This window comes from Delphinapterus leucas, chromosome 18 (genome assembly GCF_059928025.1).
Source record: "Delphinapterus leucas isolate spDelLeu-1000000601 "Yukka" chromosome 18, BTC_Dleu_Yukka2, whole genome shotgun sequence".
In the NCBI taxonomy this organism is placed as follows: Eukaryota; Metazoa; Chordata; class Mammalia; order Artiodactyla; family Monodontidae; genus Delphinapterus; species Delphinapterus leucas.
This window is the reverse complement of record NC_143146.1, coordinates 71,236,007-71,260,587: the sequence shown is the minus strand read 5'-3', so window position 1 is coordinate 71,260,587 and position 24,581 is coordinate 71,236,007. Positions and strand designations below refer to the sequence as shown.

Genomic DNA, 24,581 nt, shown 5'->3' with positions numbered 1-24,581 from the left:
GCAGAAATAATGAGGTAGAGGTCAATAAAGCAGAGGATCAAACTAATGAACCAAAATTTTGGTTCCTTTAAAAAAAAAAGAGGGCTTCCCTGGTGGCGCAGTGGTTGAGGGTCCGCCTGCCAATGCAGGGGACACGGGTTCGTGCCCCGGTCCGGGAGGATCCCACATGCCGGGGAGCGGCTGGGCCCGTGAGCCATGGCCGCTGAGCCTGCGCGTCCGGAGCCTGTGCTCCGCAACGGGAGAGGTCACGGCAGTGAGAGGCCCGCGTACCGCAAAAAAAACAAAAACAAAAAACTCTCTAAAAAAAAAAAGAAATCAAATTGTATTGAGTGATTTCCAGAAGATACCATTACATGGAAAAAGCCAAGTGCACAAGAATGTATTCAGTTTGCTTCCCTGTATGGAAGAAAGAGGGGGAAATAAAACATACCCATGTAGACTTACCTGTACAAAAGACAAATGGACAGATAAGCCAGAAAACCATGAAGTAGTTTCCAAACAGGGGTGGATGGGAGGATCGGGTAGATGGAGTGGGGGGTGTGTGTGTGTGACCCTTTGCTGAGTTTATCTCTTAGTTTAGTTTTGACTTTGGGAAGCATGCTAATATTTTACCTATTGAAAAATAAAATCTGTAAGGATGAGAAAAATCAACAAGGATGAGGAGAAAGCTGAAACAAATGAACCCAACTGCATTTCAAATGAAAACATAATCACACTACAGGGAAAGTATAACTAAGGCAAATATGGCTGAAGACAGGATTTAGAGACACACCTTCAGTCAGGGGTGGGAGGAGGGGGGCATGTCAGACAACTCCTGAGTTTTCAGTCACCGTGTGGGTGAAGCAACTCTGAAGGCATTTTAGGTACACTATAGGGCTGAGTAGGTGAGTAAGTGTTGGTTGGGAACCGTGGTGCTCACTGTGGGAGGATATGGGATGGGCCAGGTCAAGGAAGATGCCTAAGGTAGAGCTGGAAGATTGGAAGTGGAGAAATCTGCAAGAATTCATAATTTCTGTGAGACTCACGATTGCCAAAGTGTGTGTGTGTGTCACGCACGCACACACACACACCTTCCTAGTCCTTCTCACCAAAGAAGACCAGAAGCAAAGATACCCCCATAGCCCTGAGCAACTAATGACCGGAACTGATGTTGCTACTTTCCTGCTAAAAGGCACCAGTCTCAGAGAAATCACTGATTTAAAGGTTGAGGCAAGGAAGATACAAGAAGATATTTGGAACATTCTTTTTTATACCAGAGAGTAAGGAAGTGCTTAGGAAAAAAAAAAAGAAAAGTGCATGTCAAGAGGACACGGAAGTGAGCTTGGAAAGGTTCTCTTTGGCAGAATCTGTGACAAGAGCATCAGTATGATTAAGGACGGTAATGGATTATCAACCATTAAAATTAGGAATCAGGGAGTCCATGCTTATGATAAAGAAATAAATAAGTAAATGAGGCAGATCAGGCACCATAACAAAATATCACAGACTGGGTGGCTTAAACAACACAAATTTATTTCTCACAGTTTTGGAGGCTGGCAAAGCCCAAGATCAAGGTGCTGACATGGGAGGTTTCTGAGGCGTCTTCTCCTGGTGTGAAGGTGGCCGCCGGCCTGGTGTGTGCTCACGTGACCTCTTCTTTGTGTGCCATGGAGAGAGCGCCCTCCGGTGTCTCTTCTTATAAAGACACTAATTCTGTCACGGCAGGGTCCTACCGTTATGACCTCATTTAACCTTAATTACCTCCTTATAGACTCCATCTCCAAATACGGCCACATCCCCGATTAAGGCTTCAATATATGAATATTTTGGTTGGGGGCATAATTCAGTCCGTAACAGGTGGGCTCTAGCTAGCAGGTTAACGAGGGGTTCTGACTGATAAATGTGGAGTGATGATGAAGCTGGAAAAGTCATCTTTTTGTAACCAGCATAGTAAAGATGGATTCAGGCAAGAATCATTAACGGATGCTAAACTCGGGGTGAATTTTGATGAGGACCAGTATATTTGCTGGCTGTTAAAGTGTCTGCCTGCAGCCTGAGAAATGGCGAAGGGAAAACTAAGTGTCCAGGGGAGACGCCAGACAGCACCGTGTGATCAAAATAGATACTCCCACTGGAGGACAGGTGGACACCACATGCCAGACAACATCACTTATATAATACTGCACCTGGGAATGCGTAACCTTGCCTTTATTACGAGGAGACATCAGACGAACCCAAGATAAAGATCAGTCTATTAAAAAGGGGGGTGTGGGGGCATTTATTATTTTAAAATACCAATGTCATGAAAGACAAAAAGCTGAGGAACTGTTCCAGATTAAAGGAGAATAAAGTGAATAATAAATAAATGCAGTAAAGGATCCTGGGCTCCATCCTGCATTGGAGGGAAAAATTGCTATAAAGAATGTTATTGGGTCAGTCGATAAAACTGGAACATGGGTGTTAGCTTAGATACAAGCACTGTGTCACTGTTCATAGTTCTGGATTATAATTAAGGCTGCTGTGAACCTTTGTGTACGTGTCTTTGTATAGTCATCTGCTTTCATTTATCTCGGCAAACTACTGAGGAGCAGAATGGTTGGGACATATAACAGGTGTGTTAACTTTTTAAGAAACTTGTGTCAGTGGTAGTTTCTGAGGTGGCTGACTTTCACTGTTCTTAGAATATACACATTGGTGTGGGGGGAAGGGGCATAATACAGATGTGTGTGTGTGTGTATATATATATAGAGAGAGAGACTGAGTGAGAATGATAAAACACTAAAATGTATTAATACAATTTTGATTGCACTTGAACATTTCCATACTGTTTCTGTTCATTTCTGTGCCTCAGGTTGCCTGAAATGGTAACAGGTTGTTAAATGAAGTTCTTTTCCTGGTAGCAAGTTCCCTTGGATTGAACTGGAGATCTGCCTGCTTTAGCCACATTTCCAGTTTTTACCAAATATGAAGTGTGTAATAGTTGTCAGGCTCAGTTTATGCTTCTTCAGCTTTAATACGATCTTGCAAATATGGAAACGGTTAATGTTGCTAGGAAAAGAAACCCAGATGAGATGTTAAATCCTAGTTATTTTAACCTCAGAAATTGAGGGTTTATGGTTTAATTGATAATTTTACAATATGCAGGAAGAAGGGAAATACTTCTCATTTCTTCACGCATTTGCTAGAAGGGGCTTTGAGCTTTTAGGGAGCTTTTTACCAAGCAAAGGCTGCGATTTCCTTAGAGATCTTTGTCTCTCCATGACCGAATGGTGATTTACGAGGTGTCCACACCCTTCCTTGCTTTCCCCTGCAGAGGTATTTATTAGACGACTTCCTGAATACTGATTCCAAACTAGGAGCCTAGAATGTTTAACTTCTGTGTCAAAAATAGGGTAGTTTTCAAACACTTTCTGGCCACTTAGAAACTGTCACCATGATCAGAGCCCTTGACCTTTAGGCAGATATAAACCTGATCAGTCAACTTGGAGACTCTGAGCACCGCACTTGTAAGAGATTTTTTTTCATACATCAAATGTGTTTTCTTCTCTTTCAGCGTCAGCTTTATTAGCTGGGTGTAAGATGCATAAGCACAGATGGAAAAGACGGCCCTTCCTATACATCCCAAAGACAGGAAAAATGAGACTCCAGAGCAGCAGTGTTCTAGATGTTAATGTTGCTCTTGAGAAAAGAATTCATGATTAGTAATTGAGAGAAATGCTTGATATATCGAGCTCTTAGAGATGCATGATGCTCATGAATCACAGGCTTGAGAAACACTGAAATTTACTTCACGCATAAAAAATATTTAATCCGAGGTCGGCCATGGAAAAACTTTTTTCAAGGCACGCTGATTAATATCATGAGGGAAGCTAGGATTTGGTGTGTATGACCTGAGAAGCTCTAAATTAGAAGGAACAGTAGAAGGACTTTACAGGGCATTTGTAAGTGACAGAAGTTCTTAAAACATGGGAAAACTAGCCTTTCTTAACATCAACCTTTGTCTCCACTTAAAATATTTATAGATTTTATTTTCCTATGAAATCTTTTTTTCTCATCCTTACAGCAGCCATAGTTGCTGGCATTCTTCTGAGCAGCTCATGGATATTCTCAAGGCCCTTTGCAAGACACATGACAAAGAAGCATAGGGGCCAGAGGTATAAACAAATAGACACAAAAGAGCGTAGATTAGGGAAGCTCATTTGAGAGCATAAGCACAGTGGTGCATCATAATCTGGAGGTTTCCTGGAAAGCTTTGCTGCTCACACCTTCTCTTCCCTACCTGCTGGCTCCCTGCCTGACATGGACCTCATCTATACTTCAAAAGTTCCTTTTTTAGCCATGAAGAAGTTTTTAAAATACCAAGTGCACCTGAAAAGGTGTGATGATTAGTTCACGCTCAGTGGTGAGCAGGACTGGTGGAAGTGAGCCAGGACACCTCGCCCTGCCCACCCACAGGAGGCAGCCACGCCCGGCAGGGGCTTGGTAATACTGGAGAGGAGGCCCTTGTTTCTCAGTTCCTCTCCTGTTTCCAGTAATGCACAGTGTTCAGTTTTTTTTCTTTTTTAAAAAAATCTTTCTTCTGTAAACCTCTTGAATTTCATCTCTAAATGACTTCTGTATTGTATTGCATAATATAACCAGTGGGCTGTAAGAACCATGAAATATTTACTCTGAAAATGCATTTGAATTAAGTGATTATCGCTTCTATTCCCTTGGGAACCTTAGCATCTCCAGGCTCCAGCACCTGCTGAGCTGTTACGATGCCAGTGAACCCGTGTTTCTGGGAGAGCGTTACGGCTACGGCCTGGGCACCGGCGGCTACAGCTACGTCACAGGAGGAGGAGGGTAACTATGAGCATGGCTTTCTGCAGATACTCACGACATTACACTTCCGCTTCCAGGACGCAGAGATGGGTCTGTGGCCATGGGATCTATACTGATACGCAGGTGTTCTGTCAGTGGGAGCTGCTACTATAATAGGAAAGTGAACATTAAACAGAACCCACAGTGAAGAATATTTTACTCCTTGAAGAGACAGTATATAAATGTATGTCAGGGAACTTGGTAGAAATGTCCCTTTAGTCGTGAGTGCTTCTAGGCAGCCAGTTAGTTTTGATAGTCTAAATGCAAAAAGTTTTGGATATTAATTTCAGAAAATAAGTCGTTAGACTTTTTAATTACCCGGTGCTTATAAATCACATGTGGGAAAAGAGTGGTATAGAAGTTTAGACTTAAGCAATTAAATGATATTTGTGTGGGATTTATAGGGTTTAAATAACAGTTAAAAATCAGTGCTTTTAAATAAGCATTTGCCTAATCTCTTATGGGGAAAGATTTTTGATTTGATTTATGTAAGTAAATCAATTGAGCAGTCAGTCTGTTCTATTATTTCTATAGTCCTTGCTATTGGGGTATTTAGGAAGAGTCTTGTTATCCACTATAGTAATTTAAATTTATTCAGCAGGTTTTTGTTGAATGTCCACTATGTGCTGAGCAACATTCTGGGCACTGGATTGTAGACTTCTGAAGGCTAGGACTTTATATTCTTACCTTGCGATCTCCTAGATTAGAACCATTCCTGCTGCAGGACTACTACTGCGGGGTCGTGTTTCAGGAGTTCTGGTTTGCTCTGGCCCGTTCAGTGGTGACTGCAGCCTTGTTACTGAGGTGACCCTTTCCTAGTGATGACCAGGCCTGGGCAGGAGTACTGATCTTTGTTGATCCAGTGCTAAGGTTGATCCTCCATTAGCAATAGGAGACAGAGGTCCACAGAGGCCTTTGAGAAGACACTAAAGCGTAAAGCCAAGGCGTACTGAGCTCATCCTCGTTAAAGAAAAGGTTCCAGCTCTTTGCAGGCTTATGGTGATGCATTAGTTTCCTGGGTGAGGTGCTGGTGCCCATTAAGCCAGAGCTTTCCCCTTTTGTAAAGGGCCCTCCCTGTTCTTTGTACCGGGGGTTGTACGTTTTGTAGCAGGAAGGTGTTAATCCTTTGAACCCGGAGGGAACGGCCACAGCCGCCTGGTCTCCTTGCTCGTCGTCGTCCTCCTCCGCTCCGTGCTGTCCTCCGCGCCGCAGTCACACAGCTTCTCTGAAAGCACCTGGTCCTCTTGCTCCCCTGCTCGGGGGCCTGCGCTGCCTTCCCGTGGATTTGAGTGCGAACTCTTTCCTACATTTGTCATCTGACTGGGAGATAATCGTTCAGATTTCAACCAGAGTCACGTTGATCTGGGTCAGGCCTCAATTTTAACCACCTCTTGTTGGCCTAATTCCCAGCGTCCCGGGTGCTCCTGAGGCCGTGGAGCTGGAGTCTCTAGCGGGTCTTCCCTTCCGCCTTCCCGCCCCCAGACCCACTTTGCCCGCTTGCGGCTCCCCCGGGGAAGGGCTCCCCCGGGAAGGGCTCCTCCCTGGAAGCACCTAGGCTTCATGTCATCCATCTCTTCAACAGTGCCATAGGTTAATGTGATTTTTATTTTATTTGGATTTTTCTTTGCGTTACCAGGGGAGTGAAAGTCTTTCACATCCTTTTATAACCTCTCGTTGCCGTCAGAATGTAAGTCCAAATTCCTCGCTGAGGCTTGCCAGGCCTCTTGTGACCTTGGCAGATGCTGTTTCAGCTTCTTAGCCTCATTTATCTGCACCCTCATCTTGAAAGAATTTGTGCTGAACCTGTTTCAGTTCCTCAGAGGCACTATTTTTTTAACTCCTCCGCTCAGATATGGCGTCTGCTGGTCTGTACACAGCACTGTCCCTCACCCCAGCCTTCTGCCTGTCACCTGGCCAATCCTCCTTCATTTGGACTTGATAGTGCTAACAGTTACTTATTCCTGGAAGCCTTCGGCCTAGTCCAGCCCCTGAAATCTGGGTTTGATGCCTTTCTAATATACCTTCATAGCATATTATACAAACCATTATCATCTAATTGCCTATTTACTTTTCTGTTTTCCACCCAGATTATGAATTATTTGAAGGCAGCACCTGAGTCTCCTTTCCCATTCCATTCCCCCTTCCTAGCATGGGGACTCATTTTTTACAGGATACAAGGGATAAATGAATAAATAGATGCGTGAACACTGGTACTAATCTTTACATAACTAACATTGACCAGTGTAATATTCTGTTCTTAGTAGCACTTTACAAAGATGCAGAAACATTCTTCATGAGATTGTCTTATATCTACCATTGATAAAAGCTGCAGACATAAGAGTTTCTCTAATATTACAAGAGACTTTTCTGGTCATCTAGCTTAAGAATCAGCTTTTTTTTTTTATCAGCAAGTCAGGATCAACTAATGGATGGTAAAACCAATTAATGGATCATACCATCATTTAAAAATAATGAAATTCAGAATGGAATGGAATAACAGATATATCGTGTACATCACATGTAGTAAGAGTATTATTGTTATGTGATATTTTTCCAGTTTTTATATACATACACACACATATACAAAACATAAATGGTTGCATATGAACTGTTTCTTGTTTTCTCACTGTGTTATAGTCAAATAGGTTTTTGAAAACCATTGCCTTAAACCACCCCTCTTCAGCCCCACTCATCAGAGCTAACCCAGGAGTGTGGACTCCGGGGATTTATGTGTAGGTACTCTGTACTGTTTGGAAAATGAGACCTTTGTACTATTTGAATCCAAGTGTCTGTTTTCCGCTTTGTTGCTTACTTCTTGAAAGTTTGGGTATTTGGAGGATTAGTTCAATAACTGTTAGTTCAATAACAATTAGTTCAATAACTATTTTCTTTTTTGAAAATACTTCCTTACATATATTTGGGTAGGAAGCTGTGGTCAGGATGAAGAGGCCCTGGCAGTGTTGCCCAAAGAGACGGCCGTGACCCGTGTTCATCTGCTAGGAGTCCAGGGGGGCAGGCCCGTTTCTGATGATGCAGTTTATCTTCTGTACGTGGTGTGTGTTTGTGTGTTTGTTGCTACGCTGCATGGCTGTTCTTGATTTGCAGGTATTCCCTTGGGCAAATCCCTGCCTCTCATTTCAGTTTTTCTTATTTTTAAAATTAGTATATTGTATATTAAAGGAAGTTATATTATTAGTCTTACAGCCTTTCAACATGTTTTTATTAACATTCTTTTAATTTTTTTAAATTGATGTACAGTTGATTTACAGTGTTGTGCTAATTTCTGCTGTACAGCAAAGTGACTCAGCTATACACACATATATACATTCTTTTTTTATATTCTTTTCCATTATGGTTTATCCCAGGAGACTGGATATAGTTCCTGTGCTATACAGGAGGACCTTGTTGTTTAGCCATTCTAAATATAAGAGTTTGCATCTGCTAATCCCAAACTCCCAGTCCATCCCTCTCCTTCCCCCTGCCCCCTTGGCAAACACAAGTCTATTCTCTATGTCTGTGAGTCTGTTTCTGTTTTGTAGATAGGTTCATTTGTTCCATATTTTAGATTCCACATATAAGTGATATCATACGGTATCTGTCTTCCTTTTTCTGACTTCACTTAGTATGATAATCTCTAGTTGCATTCATGTTGCTACAAATGGCATTATTTTTTTTATGGCTGAGTAGTATTCCATTGTATATATGTACCACATCTTCTTTATCCATTCCTCTGTCGATGGGCATTTTAGTTGTTTCCATGTCTTGGCTATTGTGAATAGTGCTGCTGTGAACATAGGGGTGCATGTATCTTTTTGAATTATAGTTTTGTCTGGGTATATGCCCAGGAGTAGGACTTCTGGGTCATATGGTAACTCTATTTTTAAGTTTCTGAGGAACCTCCATAACTGTTTTCCATGGTGTGAATTTACATTCACACCAACAGTGTAAGAGGGTTCCCTTTTCTCCACACCCTCTCCAGCATTTGTTATTTGTAGACTTTTTAATGATGGCCATTCTGACCAGTGTGAGGTGGTACCTCATTGTAGTTTTGATTTGCATTTCTCTAATAATTAGTGACGTTGAGCATCTTCTCCTGTGCCTACTGGCCATCTATATGTCTTCTTTGGAGGAATGTCTGTTAAGGTCTTCTGTCCATTTTTCGATTGGTTTGTTTTTTTGTTGTTGAGTTGTGTGAGCTGTTTGTATATTTTGGAGATTAAGCCCTTATCGGTTGCATTATTTGCAAATATTTTCTCCCATTCTGTAGGTTGTCTTTTCATTTTTTTCTTAAGGTTTCCTTTGTTGTTCAAAAGCTTGTAAGTTTGACTAGGTCTCATTTGTTTATTTTTGCTTTTATTTCTATTGCCTTGGGAGACTGACCTAAGAAAACACTGGTGTGATTTATGTTAGAGAATATTTTGCCTATGTTTTCTTCTAGGAGTTTTATGGTGTCATGTCTTATGTTTTAAGTCTTTAAGCCATTTTGAGGTTTGTTTTTTGTGTGTGTGCATGGTGTGAGGGTGTGTTCTAATAACTTCAGTGATTTACATGCAGCTGTCCAACTTTCCCAGCATCACTTGCTGAAGAGACTGGGAAACACATTTTCATATGTTTTTCCCATTTTATATTCTTGCCTCTTTTGCTGAAGATTGACTGTAGGTGTGTGGGTTTATTTCTGGGCTCGCTATTCTGTTCCATTGATCCGTATGTCTGTTTTTGTACCAATACCACACTGTTTTGATTACTGTAGCTTTGTAGTATTGTCTGAAGCCTGGGAGAGTTATACCTCCTGGTTTGTTTTTTCCCCCTCAGGATTGCTTTGGCAATTCTCGTTTTTTCTTTTTCTTTTTGGTTTTATGTAAATTTTTGGATTATTCTAGTTCTGTGAAAAATGTTATGGGTAATTTGATAGGGATTACATTAAATCTGTTGATTGCTTTGAGTAGTATTGCCATTTTAACAATACTAATTCTTCCAGTCCAAGAGCATGGGATATCTTCCCATTTCTTTGAATCCTCTTTAATTTCCTTTATTAATGTTTTATAATTCTCAGCATATAAGTCTTTCACCTTCTTGGTCAGGTTTATTCCCAGGTATTTTATTTTTTTGGTGTGATTTTAAAAGGTGTTTTGTTTTTTTTTTTTACATTCCCTTCCTGATATTTCATTGTTAGTGTAAATAAATGCAACCAATTTCTGAATGTTAATCTTGTATCCTGCTACTTTGCTGAATTCATTTATTAGATCTAGCTGTATTTGTGTGGAGTCCTTAGGGTTTTCTATATATGGTATGATGTCCTTTGCATATAGTGACAATTTTACCTCTTCCCTTCCAATTTGGATACCTTTTATTTCTTTTTCTTGTCTGACAGCTGTGGCTGGGACTTCAAATACTATGTTGAATAGAAGTGGTGAGAGTGGACATCCTTGTCTTGTTCCAGATTTTAGCAGGAAGGCTTTCAGCTTTTCACTGTTGAGTATTATATTGGCTGTGGGTTTGTCATAAATGGCTTTTATTATGTTGAGATATGTTCCCTTTATACCCACTTTGCTAAGAGCTTTTATCATGAATGGATGTTGAATTCTGTCAAATGCTTTTTCTGCATCTAGTGAGATGATCGTGTGGGTTTTTACTTTTCTTTTGTTTATGTGGTGTATTACATTGATTAATTTGCATATGTTGAACCATCCTTGTGAACTTGGGATGAATCCCACTTGGTCATGGTGTATGATCTTTTTTTTTTTTTTTGCGGTATGTGGGCCTCTCACTGCTGTGGCCTCTCCCGTTGCGGAGCACAGGCTCCGGATGCACAGGCTCAGTGGCCATGGCTCACGGGCCCAGCCGCTCCGCGGCATGTGGGATCTTCCCGGACCGGGGCACAAACCCGTGTCCCCTGCATCGGCAGGCGGACTCTCAACCACTGCGCCACCAGGGAAGCCCTATGATCTTTTTTATGTGTTGTTGGATTCAGTTTGCTAACATTTTGTTGAGAATTTTTGCATCTATATTCATCAAAGATACTGGCCTGTAATTTTCTTTTCTGGTGGTGTCTGTCTGGTTTTGGTATCAGGGTGATGGTGGCTTCATAGAATGTCTTTGGGAGTGTTCTCGCCTCTGCAGTCTTTTGGAAGAGTTTGAGAAGGATCAGTATAAGTTATTTGCGTGTTTGGTAGAATTTGCCCGTGACGCTATCTTGTCCTGGACTTTTGGTTGTAGGGAGTTTTTTTTTTTTTTTTTTTTTTTTTTTATTACAGATTCTATTTCACTTCTAGTGATAGGTCTGTTCGAATTATCTATTTCTTCTTGATTCAGTTTTGGTGGGCTGTGTGTTTCTAGAAAGTTGTCCATTTCTTCTAGGTTGTCAAATTTTTTGGCATATAATTGTTCATAGTATTCCCTTATGGTTATTTGTATTTCTGTGGTATCGGTTGAGATTTCTCCTTTTTCATTTCTTTTTATTTGGTTTCTGTCTCTTTTCTTCTTGGTGAGCCTGACCAGAGGTTTGTCAATTTTGTTTACCCTTTCAAAGAACCAGCTCTTGGTTTTATTGATCAAAATCTTTTTAATATTTAAAAGTTAGCAGAACAGACATACTGTGCTGTAACTGGTAATTTTTCTTTTTGGGGGTTGGGGGGGGTGGGTAGAGCAGGCCAAAATGAAAGGCTTTCCTTTTCTTTTTTGTTCTACTGGATGCTGGCAGAAGAGAAGCATTTTTATTCAAATAGGGTTTGAGAGGACGAGATGCCTGCTGTGATTGGGACAATTAGTTACCTATGAAACATTCCTTGACAGGGCATCAGGCAGACACTTTAAGGGAAATGTCTGTTTATGGCGAACACATGTCCCCTCACACAGGCTCTTTCCTGGGATTGGTCAGTAGAGCAGGAATTTGGCTCGGCATGTAGGTGTGAGGCCCTGAGTCACTGATGGACACTAGATTTTTAAGAGAGAGGCATTTTACGGTGAGTTTTCAAACTTGCAGTTTTCCCTGTTTTATAGGTCATAAGCACTTTTTTTTTCTTCTTCTTGTACGGTCATATTTCCTTGTATCACTTTAAACAAAGAGCTTCTTTTTCTTCCTGTTTGGTCATATTCCATCCCGTCTTCTGACATCTCAGCACGAGCAGGGAGTGACTTCCGTGTCGCTGCATCACCAGCCGTGGTCGCTGGTGTTGGTTATATGGCACTGAACTGTGAGCCCAGCTGAGCAGGAATCGACATGTTTGCGTCAGGGATCGTGCTCACGTGCTCTGTCCTCTTTTCTTCCCGACTAGACTGATTCATAGAACTCTCCCTCCCTGGGGAAGAGCTTTGCAGAGGCAGCTTTGTTCTCCCTTGTTGGATCATTAGACTTTTACTAAGGGCTTACTGTATGTGAGACCCTGTATTTGGCTATGGGAATATATGGATAAATTCTAGATAGTTTTGCCTTCAAGAAAGTTGTTGCTTATTGGGAATGAACTTGTGAACCATATCAGCCCTATGAGCTATTGGGTTATTCATGATATGAGAAGATCCATTACTACTCTAGGACCAGAAGGGAAAGCAGAAACCAATCTGTATTTTTTAAGAGAGGAGAATTTATTGCAGGAACTTGGTACAAATGTATTGGAAAGGGCCAGAGGAATAAGAGGGAGCAGGTGGCTTTACCCAGAGCTCAGTAACTATAGGAAACACTGTTGCCTCTGAGGCTGAAGGAGCAAAGGGTGCTGGTTTCTGGGGCCTATTGGTGTGGGTTGCTGTGGCCGCTGCTACTGTCAGGTTAACAGCACTGCATCTGGGGCAGACCTGGGATGGGCTCCAGGTCACTGCTGCTTTGGGACCATCACCGACGCTCTGCCATCCCATGCCGGCTGTGCTGGAGCCTGTGGCTACCCATGCCCCATCATTTGCCTCTGCCACAGAGACCACCGGAGCCAGAAGCAGATGGCCTCCCCCAGTATTGGGCCCTTTGTCGTCAGGATGAAGCCAGGACCCATCTGGCCAGGGAGTCTGGAAAATATTGTAGAGTTTCTAGCCTCCTGCAGTGCTGAGGGGAGCACAGAAAGGTGGGGATGGCTGTGAGCTCCACCAGAAAGTACCCAACATATCTGGTCAAGCAGCATCTTAGCACTATTTGAGGCAAATCAATCTCTTTCTCCCTCTCTCTCTCTTTTTTCCCCTTTCTCGAAATTACCTAGAGGAAGCTTCTGTGGACTGGAATCACTTGGACCGTGCGTGGTTTTTTTCAATTAGATTTGCTCTCATTGTCAGTCATCCCCTGTATAACTGAGGTACCTAGTATTTCTGGGCCCATCTACCTGCTGGGAATGTTGGCGGATTTTGTTACTGATCTCATCGAGAGTGTGTAAACTTAAGAACTATTCTAATTTTCCAGTGACATGCTAGAAAAAGAACACTGCCAAGTGTTAGTGTATAGGATATATATAAAGAAATAAAATTGCCTATTAGATAGGCAAACGTATTTAAAAGTGCTTTTCCTTTCATAGAAACACAGAAACATTTCCCTCAGAATAACAAATATAAAACACTGCTGATGTCAACATCTTTATCAGAAATGTGGCTCTGAACTCTGTCTCCTTATTGAGATTACCGGTTGTGAGGAGCTAACTGCCTTCTCTGTCTGCTCTGGCTTCCCCCAGGATGGTCTTCAGCAGGGAGGCAATCAGGAGACTTCTCGCCAGCAAGTGTCGCTGCTACAGCAATGACGCTCCAGATGATATGGTCCTGGGGATGTGCTTTAGTGGGTTAGGAGTCCCTGTGACACACAGCCCTCTCTTCCATCAGGTGAGAAAAATGTTTTTATTCCTACCTCAGAGGGAGAGAGGGGGGTTTTCTTCTCACTTGAAGGTACTGCTACTTTCCCTTCACCTGTTCTTCTGGAAACAGTCTTAAGAACTGTGTGGACAGGCTCCAGGGGGAAATCCTTAACAGACCTCTTCGTGCAGAGGGTTGATGCTGTACCAGGTACAGCATGAAGATGGAACGCAGAAACATCCAAAAAATGAAATGGTGTTTGGCCAGCATCCTTGCATGTAGGCTCAGGTAAAAGCTGTTTTTTTTTTTTTCTTTGAGTTAAAAAAAAATTGATGGTATTTAAAAATTATCAGATGCTATTTAAAAATATACAGGACTGACCTAACGTTGTCCTGCTAGCCACCGAGTGTTTGCAGTTCTACACTGTCCTCAGTCCTTACACTGTCTATTGGGCTTTCTCCCCTTTGGTTGCTATTAAACTGACAGGCTAAACTTAATTAAATTTCAGTATAATATCTCAATAAGCATATACTCTGGGGGTTATAGAAGAGATGATGTTTACCAGAGGTGGTTGGTGCTAATAGTTTCAGCATCCTGCAGTGTGGGGTAAGAAGGGAATCCTTTTGCAATCTTTTTAGTAGTTTCTTTTTTAAAGAATTGGGTTAGTGAATATTCTGATCAGTGACTATCCTGATGCTGTAAGAATAATAGCAGATAGATATATCTGCACTAAAAATAACCAGCGCCCACATTCACTTAATGCTCTCCTTTAAGAAATCAAAGCTTTTTGAGATTTGAATGCATAGGTATTTTAAGTGCTCTCCCTTACACTGAAAATATAGTCTTCATGCTTTATTTAGTAACCAGTAGCAAGCGCTATTATAGCCCTATAGAGAATTGGGCGTGACAGAAATAGCACTATAGGAGATCACTTGAACGAGGCAAAGAAAGTGCTTGCATTACCAAGAAAGGCAGAATCCATTTCTGCATTCTTGAGGACTGCAAGGAAAGATAAAGATAGACCTTTATAATAAGAAATGTATGAGAAACCTCCCTCCTGGTACTAGTCAGAAGGTACTTTGCCATGTTTTAAAACCTTGAGCCTATGTGTGGTATTACAGGACTTAGAAAAGCAAGTTATTCTCTCTTACCCTCTCTCTCATAATGTTTCACTCACAGAAAGGAAGGGTAATTAAAACTGTTGGTGTATAACGGAAATAATTTATCACTGTCACTATCATAGTCTTATTTTATTATTTATTTCTGGCTGAGTTGGGTCTTCATTGCTGCACTCAGGCTTTCTGTAGTTGCGGCGAGCGGGGGCTACTCTTCATTGCAGTGCACGGGCTTCTCATCGTAGTGGCTTTTCTTGTTGAGGAGCACGGGCTCTAGGCCCGTGGGCTTCAGCAGTTGTGGCGCATGGGCTTAGTTGCTCCGCAGCATGTGGGATCTTTCCGGGCCAGGGCTCGAACCCGTGTCCCCTGTGTTGGCAGGCGGATTCTTAACCACTGCACCACCAGGGAAGACCTGGTCTTAGGTTTTCATAGCAGCCTTTTTCACTTAGGGAAGAATACGTTACTAAATGAAATGATAAGGATTACTTTCCTTCTTTCTTTTCTCCTTATGTAAAAGTCCTTTGAAGATAATTAAAAAAATTTTTTTAAATTGTTTCCCATACTTTAGAACTCTTGATTTCTCTAATTCACATAATAAATTTTAAACCTTTCCAAAGTCATAAAGTATGCTCAAAATGTATCCTCCCCAACAGACACTGCTTTATCTTCTAATTCTTAAGCCTCTTTTAAGAGAGTTTGCTCTGATTTGGACATTACTTTCCATTTGTAATGTTTGAACACTGGTCCAAATATTGAGAAAGAGATAAAATCTAGGATTCCTGGTAAGTTAGAGCAGGCATTTGGAAACAAGCTCAGATACAAAGTTGCCTGGGCCACATTTCTTCTCCTTTTAGTCAGGGAAGGTTATTGTGAGATCACAGGTTCAGAAGGAAGCCTCAAGGAATGTCTAGTATAACCCTCTGTTAAAAACAAAGTATCTAGAGCATGTGGTTTTCTGCTCTTCCAAAATTATATGCTACTAATGGGTATGGCAGTGTGCAATGGTCAGTGAATCCTCTGCACAAAATTGTCAAAATAACTATTTCAGGAATCTGGAAGTCAACCAAAAAGCACTGAGAAGCATTAATTCCTGAAAAACTACTGTAGTTCTGGGTAAGAGCAACAGAGTCTGAGGCCTTTCTGCCTGAAACCCCCCCACCCTACCCACCTTCCATCCAAGCTTGGTTGGAGAGAGCAGCAGTAGTTCCACCAGTATGGGCCTGGCTGGAAAAAAACAACAGGTTTGCTGTCAGAGGGGGTGGACTTGATTTATGGGACAGATGAAAACCCACAGGTATGTCAGCTAAAATTGTCAAATTTGGGTAGGAAACAAACAAGAAAAACCTGCATCTTCACCGGCCTGAGGTTGCAGTCTCAGTTATGGTGAAGGGATTATTGGTCAGAAGTTTAATACCTAATACCCTGGAAATAAGATACCTAATACCCTGGAAATAAGAGCACAGGAGGGCTAGAGAAGCTGGCCACAATTCTCTGGCCCACTGGGAAACTATGTGCATGCACATGGGACAGTGGATGAAAGTAATTAACAAGCTAAGGCATGTTTGAAAACCCACTGCAGCTTTGAACGTCCTTTCCAATCCACACACAGATTGAAGCTTTATGGGCTTGAGACGTTTGAGCACAATCTCTGCCTATATTACAAACTAACTACTAAGTTATTCAGGCACAGGAAAGTCATCCTAAAGAATAAAAATAAGAACTAAAACTTGAGAAACTAGCAGCCACACACTCTACGGAGAAAGATTCCACAGTGTAAGTTCAGGCAAATTAGTTTTTAAAAAAGAGTAGTAAACAGATTTGTGAGTTGCTATAATACATTATTTAAAAATAACCAGTTTCCAATCAATTATTGTGAAACATGCAAAGAAACATTGAACTCAGGGAAAAAATGTAGTCAACAGAAATGGACCCTGATCAACAGAAACGGACTCTGAATGGGACCAGATGTTGGGTTTGACAGACAGACAAAGACTTCAAAGCAGCTAATAAAAAAAAAAACTATATTCACAGAATTAAAGGAAACTGTAGTCAAAGGAAAATATGATTACGTTAACTCAACAAATGGCAAGTCTTAATAGAACAATAGAAACTATGATAAAGAACCAAATGAAAATTCTATAGTTGTAAAAACCCAATAAAAGAAATGAGAAATTATCTAAATGGACATAACAGTAGAGTTGAGATGGCAAAAGAAACAATCAGTAAATTTGAAGGCCGATCAATAGAAATTACCTAATCCAAAGAACAGAAAAAAGACTGAAGAAAAATGAACACAGCCTCAAAGACAAGTGGTAAAACAAAGTATACCAACATACATTTAATGGGGGTCCTTTTTAAAAAGAGAAGGGAGAAAGAAAGGGACAAAAACAATTTTTTTGAAGAAATACATTTTCTCAAAAATGTAATGAGAAACAATCTATTGATCTGAGAAACTCAACAAGGCCCAAGTAGGATAATCAGGAAAAGAATCACACATGAACATGTTATAGTCAAAACACTGAAAAACGATGACAAAGGGAAAATCTTAAAAGCAACAAAAAACCTAATGAAAATGGAAATTAAAATGTTACTGGCTGATTTCTCATTAGAAATAAGAGGCCTGAAGGCAGAAAGAAAAAAAGAAAGTTAACCAGAAATTCTATATCCAGTAAAACTATCCTTCCCAAATGGAAATGGAATAAAGACTTTCCCAGATAAACAAAAAGTGAGAGAATTCTTTGCTAACAGACCTTCCCTTAAAAAAACTAAAGAAAATTCTCTGGGCTGAAAGAAAATGGCACCATGTGGTACCTGGAATATACAGGAAGGAATTAAGTACACTGGAAAGACTATGTATATACATGTTTGTGTGTATATATACACATATGTGTGTATATGAGAGGAAAAAATGTGTCTGTGTATGAACATAAAACATATGGATGTGTATATATACATATATTTTTCTCAGTTTCACAAGATTGTTTAAAACAATATAACTATATTGTTGACTTTATAACATAGATAAATGCAATATATATGATGAAAATAGAACAAAGGCACGGGAAAGAAGTGGAGCTTTATTGGGGCAAGGTTAATTTTGTTGGAGTTAAGTCAGTATTAACCCGATAAGTTAAAGATACATGTTATCCCTAGAGAAACCTTTAAGAAAGTAACTTTTTTGATGTTTTAGCTATATTTTTAAAGACTTAAATGTACACTGAAAGATTTTAATAAAAAAGGGCAATAAAGGAGGAATAGATGGACAAAAAAATGTATTAAAAAATGGCATATACACTACAGAAAAACTGTAGAGGTTGCTCAAAAAATTAAATATAGGACTATATGCTGCAGCAGTACCACATGCTGGTGTATAGCAAAAGGAAATAAAAACAAGGTATCAAAAAAACAAAAACAATGGCATATAACATGGCAAATGGCTAATGAAAATACAGCTATATCAAGTATTACATTAAATACGAATGGACTAAATACCCCAGTCAAAGGGCAGAGATTGTCAGACTGGATAAAAAGCATGATTTGTCTATATGTTGTGTATAAGAGTCAAGTATACTTTAGATTTGTAGACACAAACAGGTTGAATATAAAAGGAAAAGATATACCATGCAAACAGTTGATCACAGAGAGGAATGTAAATTGGTGCAGCCACTATGGAGGACAATATGGAGGTTCCTTAAAAAACTAAATACAGAGTTACCATATGATCCTGCAATCCCACTCCTGGGCATATATCCAGAGAAAACCATGATTTGAAAAGGTATATGCACCCAAACATTCACTGCAGCACTATTTACAATAGCCAAGAAAGGGAAGCAAACTAAATGTCCATCAACAGAGGAATGGATAAAGAAGATGTGATATGTATACACAATGGAATATTACTCAGCCACAGAAAAGAATGAAATAATGCCATTTGCAGCAACATGGATGGACCTTAGAGGTTATCATATTAAGTAAGTCCGATAAAGACAAAAATCATATGACACTACTTGTATGTGGAATCTTAAAAAATGATATAAATGAACTTATTTACAAAACAGAAATAGACTCTCAGACATAGTTACCGAAAGAGATAGTGGGGGTTGGGGGATAAATTAGGAGTTTGGTGTTTATCTATTTTATATATAATAGCATGTATATGTAAACAACAAGGACCTACTGTATGTAGCTCAGGGAACTATATTCAATATCTTGTAATCTATAATGGAAAGAATATATATAAAATATATATATGTTATATATATATATTTTATATATATACTCAGATTATATATATATAAAATCTGAATCACTTGGCTGTACACCTGAAACTAACACAACATTGTAAATTAACTATGCTTCAATTTAAAAATTTAAATAAAAAAGATATACCGTGCAAACAGTTGATCACAGAGAGCTTGAGTGGCTATAGTAATATTAAAAACAATAGATTTTAAGAACAGAAATATTACTAGACAGGAAGCGGGCCATTTCATGACAAAGGTCAATACATCAAGAGAATAAAACAATTATAAATGTATATATACAGCTAACAACAGATCTTCAAATTACATGAAACATAAAGGGACAGAATTGAGAAACAGACAAGTATTAACTACGTGACCTGTCACATATAAAGTATTTCACCGACAACAACAGAATGAACATTCTTTTCAAATGTATATAGAACATTCTCCAGGATAGGCCATATGCTAAGTCATAAAACAAGACTCACCTCCCAGAACAATGGAATGAAATTAGAAATCGAGAAAAAAAATTGGGGAAATTCACCCAATATTTGGAAATTAAACAACACACTTTAAAATAACCCATGGGTCAAAAAATAAACCATAAGGAAAATTAGAAAACACCTTCAATGGAATGAAAATGAAAACACAACATATCAAAAACTTTGAGTGCAGCTATGTAGTGGTTAGAAGGAAATTTACAGTTTTAAACATGTTAGAAAGGAATAAAGGTATTAAATCAATCTATCAAATCTGAACTAAGTGGAATAAAAGAAATACTAAAGATCAGAGCACAAATCAATGAAATAGAAAACAGAAAAACAGAAAATCAATTAAGCCAACAATTAGCTCTAATTTGGTAAACCTTTAGCTAGCTTGACCAAGAGAAAGAGAAGACAAAAATTGCCAAAATCAGAAATGAAGGAGGGGCATCATTATATACCCTACCACAATTATGCCAACAAATTAGACAATTTAAACGAAATGGACATAGACGTTTCTCCAAAATAGACATACAGATTGCCAACAAACACATGAAAAGAGGCTCAACATCACTAATCATTAGAGAAATGCAAATCAAAACCACAGTGAGGTATCACCTCACACTCGTCAGAATGGCCATCGTCAAAAAATTTACAAACAATAAATGCTGGAGAGTGTGTGGAGAAAAGGGAACCCTCTTGCACTGTTGGTGGGAATGTAAATAGATACGGCCACTATTGAGGACAGTATGGAGGTTCCTTAAAAAACTGAAAATAGAACTACCATATGACCCAGCAATCCCACTACTGGACATATACCCCGAGAAAACCATAATTCAAAAAGAGACACGTACCACAATGTTCACTGCAGCACTATTTACAATAGCCAGGATGTGGAAACAACCTAAATGTCCATCAACAGACGAATGGGTAAAGAAGAGGTGGCACATATATACAATGAATATTACTCAGCCATAAAAAGAAACGAAATTGAGTTATTTGTAGTGAGGTGGATGGACCTATAGACTGTCATACAGAGTGAAGTAAGTCAGAAAGAGAAAACAAATACTGTATGCTAACACATATATGGAATCTAAAAAAACGGTACTGATGAACCTAGCGGCAGGGCAGGAATAAAGACGCAGATGTAGAGAACAGACTTGAGGACACAGGAGGGTAAGGGGAAGCTGGGACGAAGTGAGAGAGTAGCATTGACATATATACACTACCAGATGTAAAATGGATGGCTAGTGGGAAGCAGCCGCATAGCACAGGGAGATCAGCTCCGTGCTTTGGGACCACCTAGAGGGGTGGGATAGGGAGGGTGGGAGGGAGGCTCAAAAGGGAGGGGGTATGGGGATATATGTATACGTATAGCTGATTCACTTTGTTATACAGCAGAAACTAACACAGCATTGTAAAGCAATTATACTCCAGTAAAGCCACTAAAATAATTTTTTTAATGATGAATTGAAAAATAAAAAAATAAATGAAATGGAGAAATTTCTAGATTACACTTTTTAAGCAAGGCTATTTCTCAAGAAGAAATAGAAAATGTATTTAAACTTATATACATTGATGAAGTTGAATTAGAGAAGCAAGAATGCTTCCTAACTCAGTTTATGAGGCCAACATTAACCTAAAATGTCAGAGATGTACATTGTATCCCTAGAGCAAGCACTAAGAAAATCACTAAAAAAAAAAAAAAAAAAGCTAAAATGTTAACGAATTAAAATGGTACATTACAGAAGTAAAGGACAGGCCAGTGTTACTCTTGAACATAGATGCAAAAGTCCATAATAAAATATTAGCAAACTGAGTCCAGCAATATATTAAAATTGTTGCTTGTTTTTCACACTTAGAAATGAACTGTTGGAGATACAAATAGATGTAACACAGGAAAAAATAAATCCGTAATATTTTCGCCTTTATTAATGCAGATTCCAGAAGTGATTAATTGCCTCTCAGGAGTCACCTCTGCAAGTGACGAGCTGGATTATTAAGCATTAGAATGTGCTAATCATTTCTGATAAATGAGGTCATGGAAAAGAACAAGACAAAACTAGAAGAGTAAAATGCATACAAAGAGGCATCTATGATGCTGAGAAGTCTATAATCAGCCTCTGTGCCCAAAATGCCAAAAGGAAATCCCAGACAGGCAGGGTCAGTGTGAGGAACGAGGACTTGGGAGCAGAGGCGGAGCAGGGTGGGAAGCTGTACACACGGAAAGAGCGCTGGCTTAAACTGCATGAGAGGGACAGAAATTGGGCAAAATGTAAACCTTCTTATCTGTAAAGATTACAGCACACTGAACAGTGTAACAAATGGAGATTGTATTTTAGACACACTTTTTTTTTTTTTTACAGCTGTACCTGAGGTATGATTTACATACCATACACAATTCGCACACAGTAATGGTGTGAATGGTTACGTTGAAAAATTTTAGCAAATTTCCAGAGCTAGGCAACCACAAACCCGGTTTTCAAACACTAGGATCATGTCCCCCCAATTCCCTTGTGTGAATCTGCACTCATTCCCCACCCCCATTCGCACACCCAGAACACCACTGATGTGCTTTGTCTCCAAAGTGTTTCCTTTTCTAGGCTTTCCCTACTCTGAAAGACATATGCCTAATTCCAAGTTAGAGCAGCGGGAACGCCCAAAATTCCTTGCCCCACCTCGCCACACAACCATGTATGGCCAAAGTTTCTTTAGACCTGGGAAATAAGTTTTTCTGCCTCTTTGCAGAAGTCATAATAGTAACTTAAATGACTTACCAAGGAAAACTTTTCACACTTATTACCACGGTCGAGGAATATCCCAGAGGCATGACTGTGGAACCTAGAAGCAAAAAGCGATGCATTGGTGATACAAAAGTAATTGGAGATGCAGAAACAAAGAGTCTACATTTAGAGGGAAGATTTTAGTGGAAAAGATTTTCCTTCTTGCTTTTAGATTCCCATAACCAACATCAGATATTGAAGGAGAGCAATCGTTTCATGCATTTAAGTGCTATTCTGAAGCACAATTGTTTTCGATGAGTGAGAGAGCGGGATTCTCTGTTCTTCCTGCAGGCTCGGCCTGTGGATTACCCTAAGGACTACCTATCTCACCAAGTTCCCATATCGTTCCACAAGCACTGGAACATCGATCCCGTGAAGGTCTATTTCACATGGTTGGCACCCAGTGAGGAAGACAGAGCCAGGCAGGAGACACGAAAAGGCTTTAAAGAAGAGTTATAAAGCATGGTGGCCTGTGGGCACAGGCAGGACACAGAAGCAGAGACTGGCATTGTCCTGCTGTGCTGGATCACACTGCTTACGTGCGACATGCAGCATCGGAAGCTTCCTGACTTTAGGTGGACGTTATTATACGGTAATTTTTGAGTTGAGGGTGGGGAAGGAGTCATAGGGAAAACAGAGATTTTTGTTTTCTGGGGAAGATCACTTGCTTTAGCATTATGCCGTTATTGCGATACACAATGATTACGGTGTATCTTTCAAGCTGTGAAACAGCTTTATTTCTGTCATAGAAAAATAAATGGTACCAGAATTTTCCTTCCTGTCCTGTCTCTTCATTATAATGAAAGTTTCAGTTGGGCATGAGTCTGGAGAGACGTGATTGTGTTATTATATACATAAAATAAAGAAGAGGGAAGGTCTCTTGATCTGGATATTACAATGGGGTGAACTTTTTAACCGTATTATTTTTTTTGCGGTACGCGGGCCTCTCACTGTTGTGGCCTCTCCCGTTGCGGAGCACAGGCTCCAGACGCGCAGGCTCAGCGGCCACGGCTCACAGGCCCAGCCGCTCCGCAGCATGTGGGATCTTCCCGGACCGGGGCACGAACCCGCGTCCCCTGCATCGGCAGGTGGACTCTCAACCACTGCACCACCAGGGAAGCCCTTAACCGTATTATTGATGATCGAAATTATTTCCTGGTAACTCAGTAGGAAGACTGCTGTGTTAAGGATCATTCATAAAACGTCATAAAAGTCTAGTGATGAAAAATCCCCTGTAGTCTATAATCCGGGTTGTTATGTTTTATCTGGTTTTCTGTTTGTACCTCATAAAAAGAGAATAATAAGCCTTCTGCGAGAGCTTTCTCCTTTAGAGGTTCATCTGTGTTCTATTTCTCCCTGAAGCCCTATCTTTATGACCTACTTGTAACACAAAAGTGTAGTGGCTGCTGCCAGAAGATAATGTTCTCAATATTTAAAAAAAAAAAAAAGTTGTCATATTTTATTCAAGTCACTGAGCTCAGAGTCTCAGGAAGTGAATTAAATTAATTGTACCTGGTGTTTTACTCTTATTTTTATTTGTATGTTATATAATGACTCTCTCCAGACTCAGAAGAGACCCCCAGTGTAAGGGAGGACCGCATGGTGATTTGGCAACTTCCCAGGTTTCTTAAATAGTGAAATTTGCAGACAGTATTTTGAAACAGCTCTAATTTCCAAATCATACCTTTAATATACAGTAACTTAATACGTTATTAATCTTAAAGCATATTCTGTATTTAACATTTTAACTATATAATTCAGTTTTCTAGAGGTATTTGCATAAAATTTGATATATCTTAAACTAGTTTTGGTATAGTAAAATACTTTCCTTTTTTTTTTTTAATAAAAATTGTTACTAATTTTGCCTGTAATGTTTTTATAGCCAAGCACAGGGTTTTAAAGCCATGCCACCAAAAGTATCCATGCGTGTGTTTTTTAACAATACATTTTTCTTGCAGCTTATATGTAACTGATTTCCAAAATGATGCAATAGTATTTACCATTTTTCCAAACCAGCAAATACCAGGACTGTTGTGTTTTCAGTGATAACTGAATACACTGGATTCATTGCTGTGAGGGTGGATTTTGTGGTCCGTCCAAGGAACGGATCCGGGATGATCAGCCGGATAAGAAGCACCCGCAGGACGTGTAGATCTGGCCAAGCTATTGCTGGTGACGTCAGTACTGCTGTCATAGCTGGGATTACTGTCACTGGTAGTCACCTTCATGTCATCTGTAATCATGCTCCTGGAGGGCCTGGCTGCCTAACCCAGTGGAGAAGAGCCTCCAGTTCCCACTCTTGCCTAACACTGTCACACTCAGAAAAAAGTGTACTCCTTTCATAGGACTGTACTGGCA

At 40.0% G+C, this 24,581-nt stretch overlaps 1 protein-coding gene across 1 annotated transcript in view; it reads left to right on the top strand.

Annotated features, from left to right (window-relative positions):
* B3GLCT (beta 3-glucosyltransferase) overlaps positions 1-22,997 on the top strand; it is a 109,013-nt gene extending 86,016 nt beyond the window's left edge. The window contains exons 13-15 of the mRNA XM_022574597.3: positions 4,705-4,824; positions 13,485-13,629; positions 22,515-22,997. Of these exons, the coding sequence (XP_022430305.1) occupies positions 4,705-4,824; positions 13,485-13,629; positions 22,515-22,682 (433 nt within the window). The 3' untranslated portion in view covers positions 22,683-22,997. The remainder of the gene's footprint in view (positions 1-4,704; positions 4,825-13,484; positions 13,630-22,514) is intronic.
* The last annotated feature ends 1,584 nt before the right edge of the window (positions 22,998-24,581 follow it).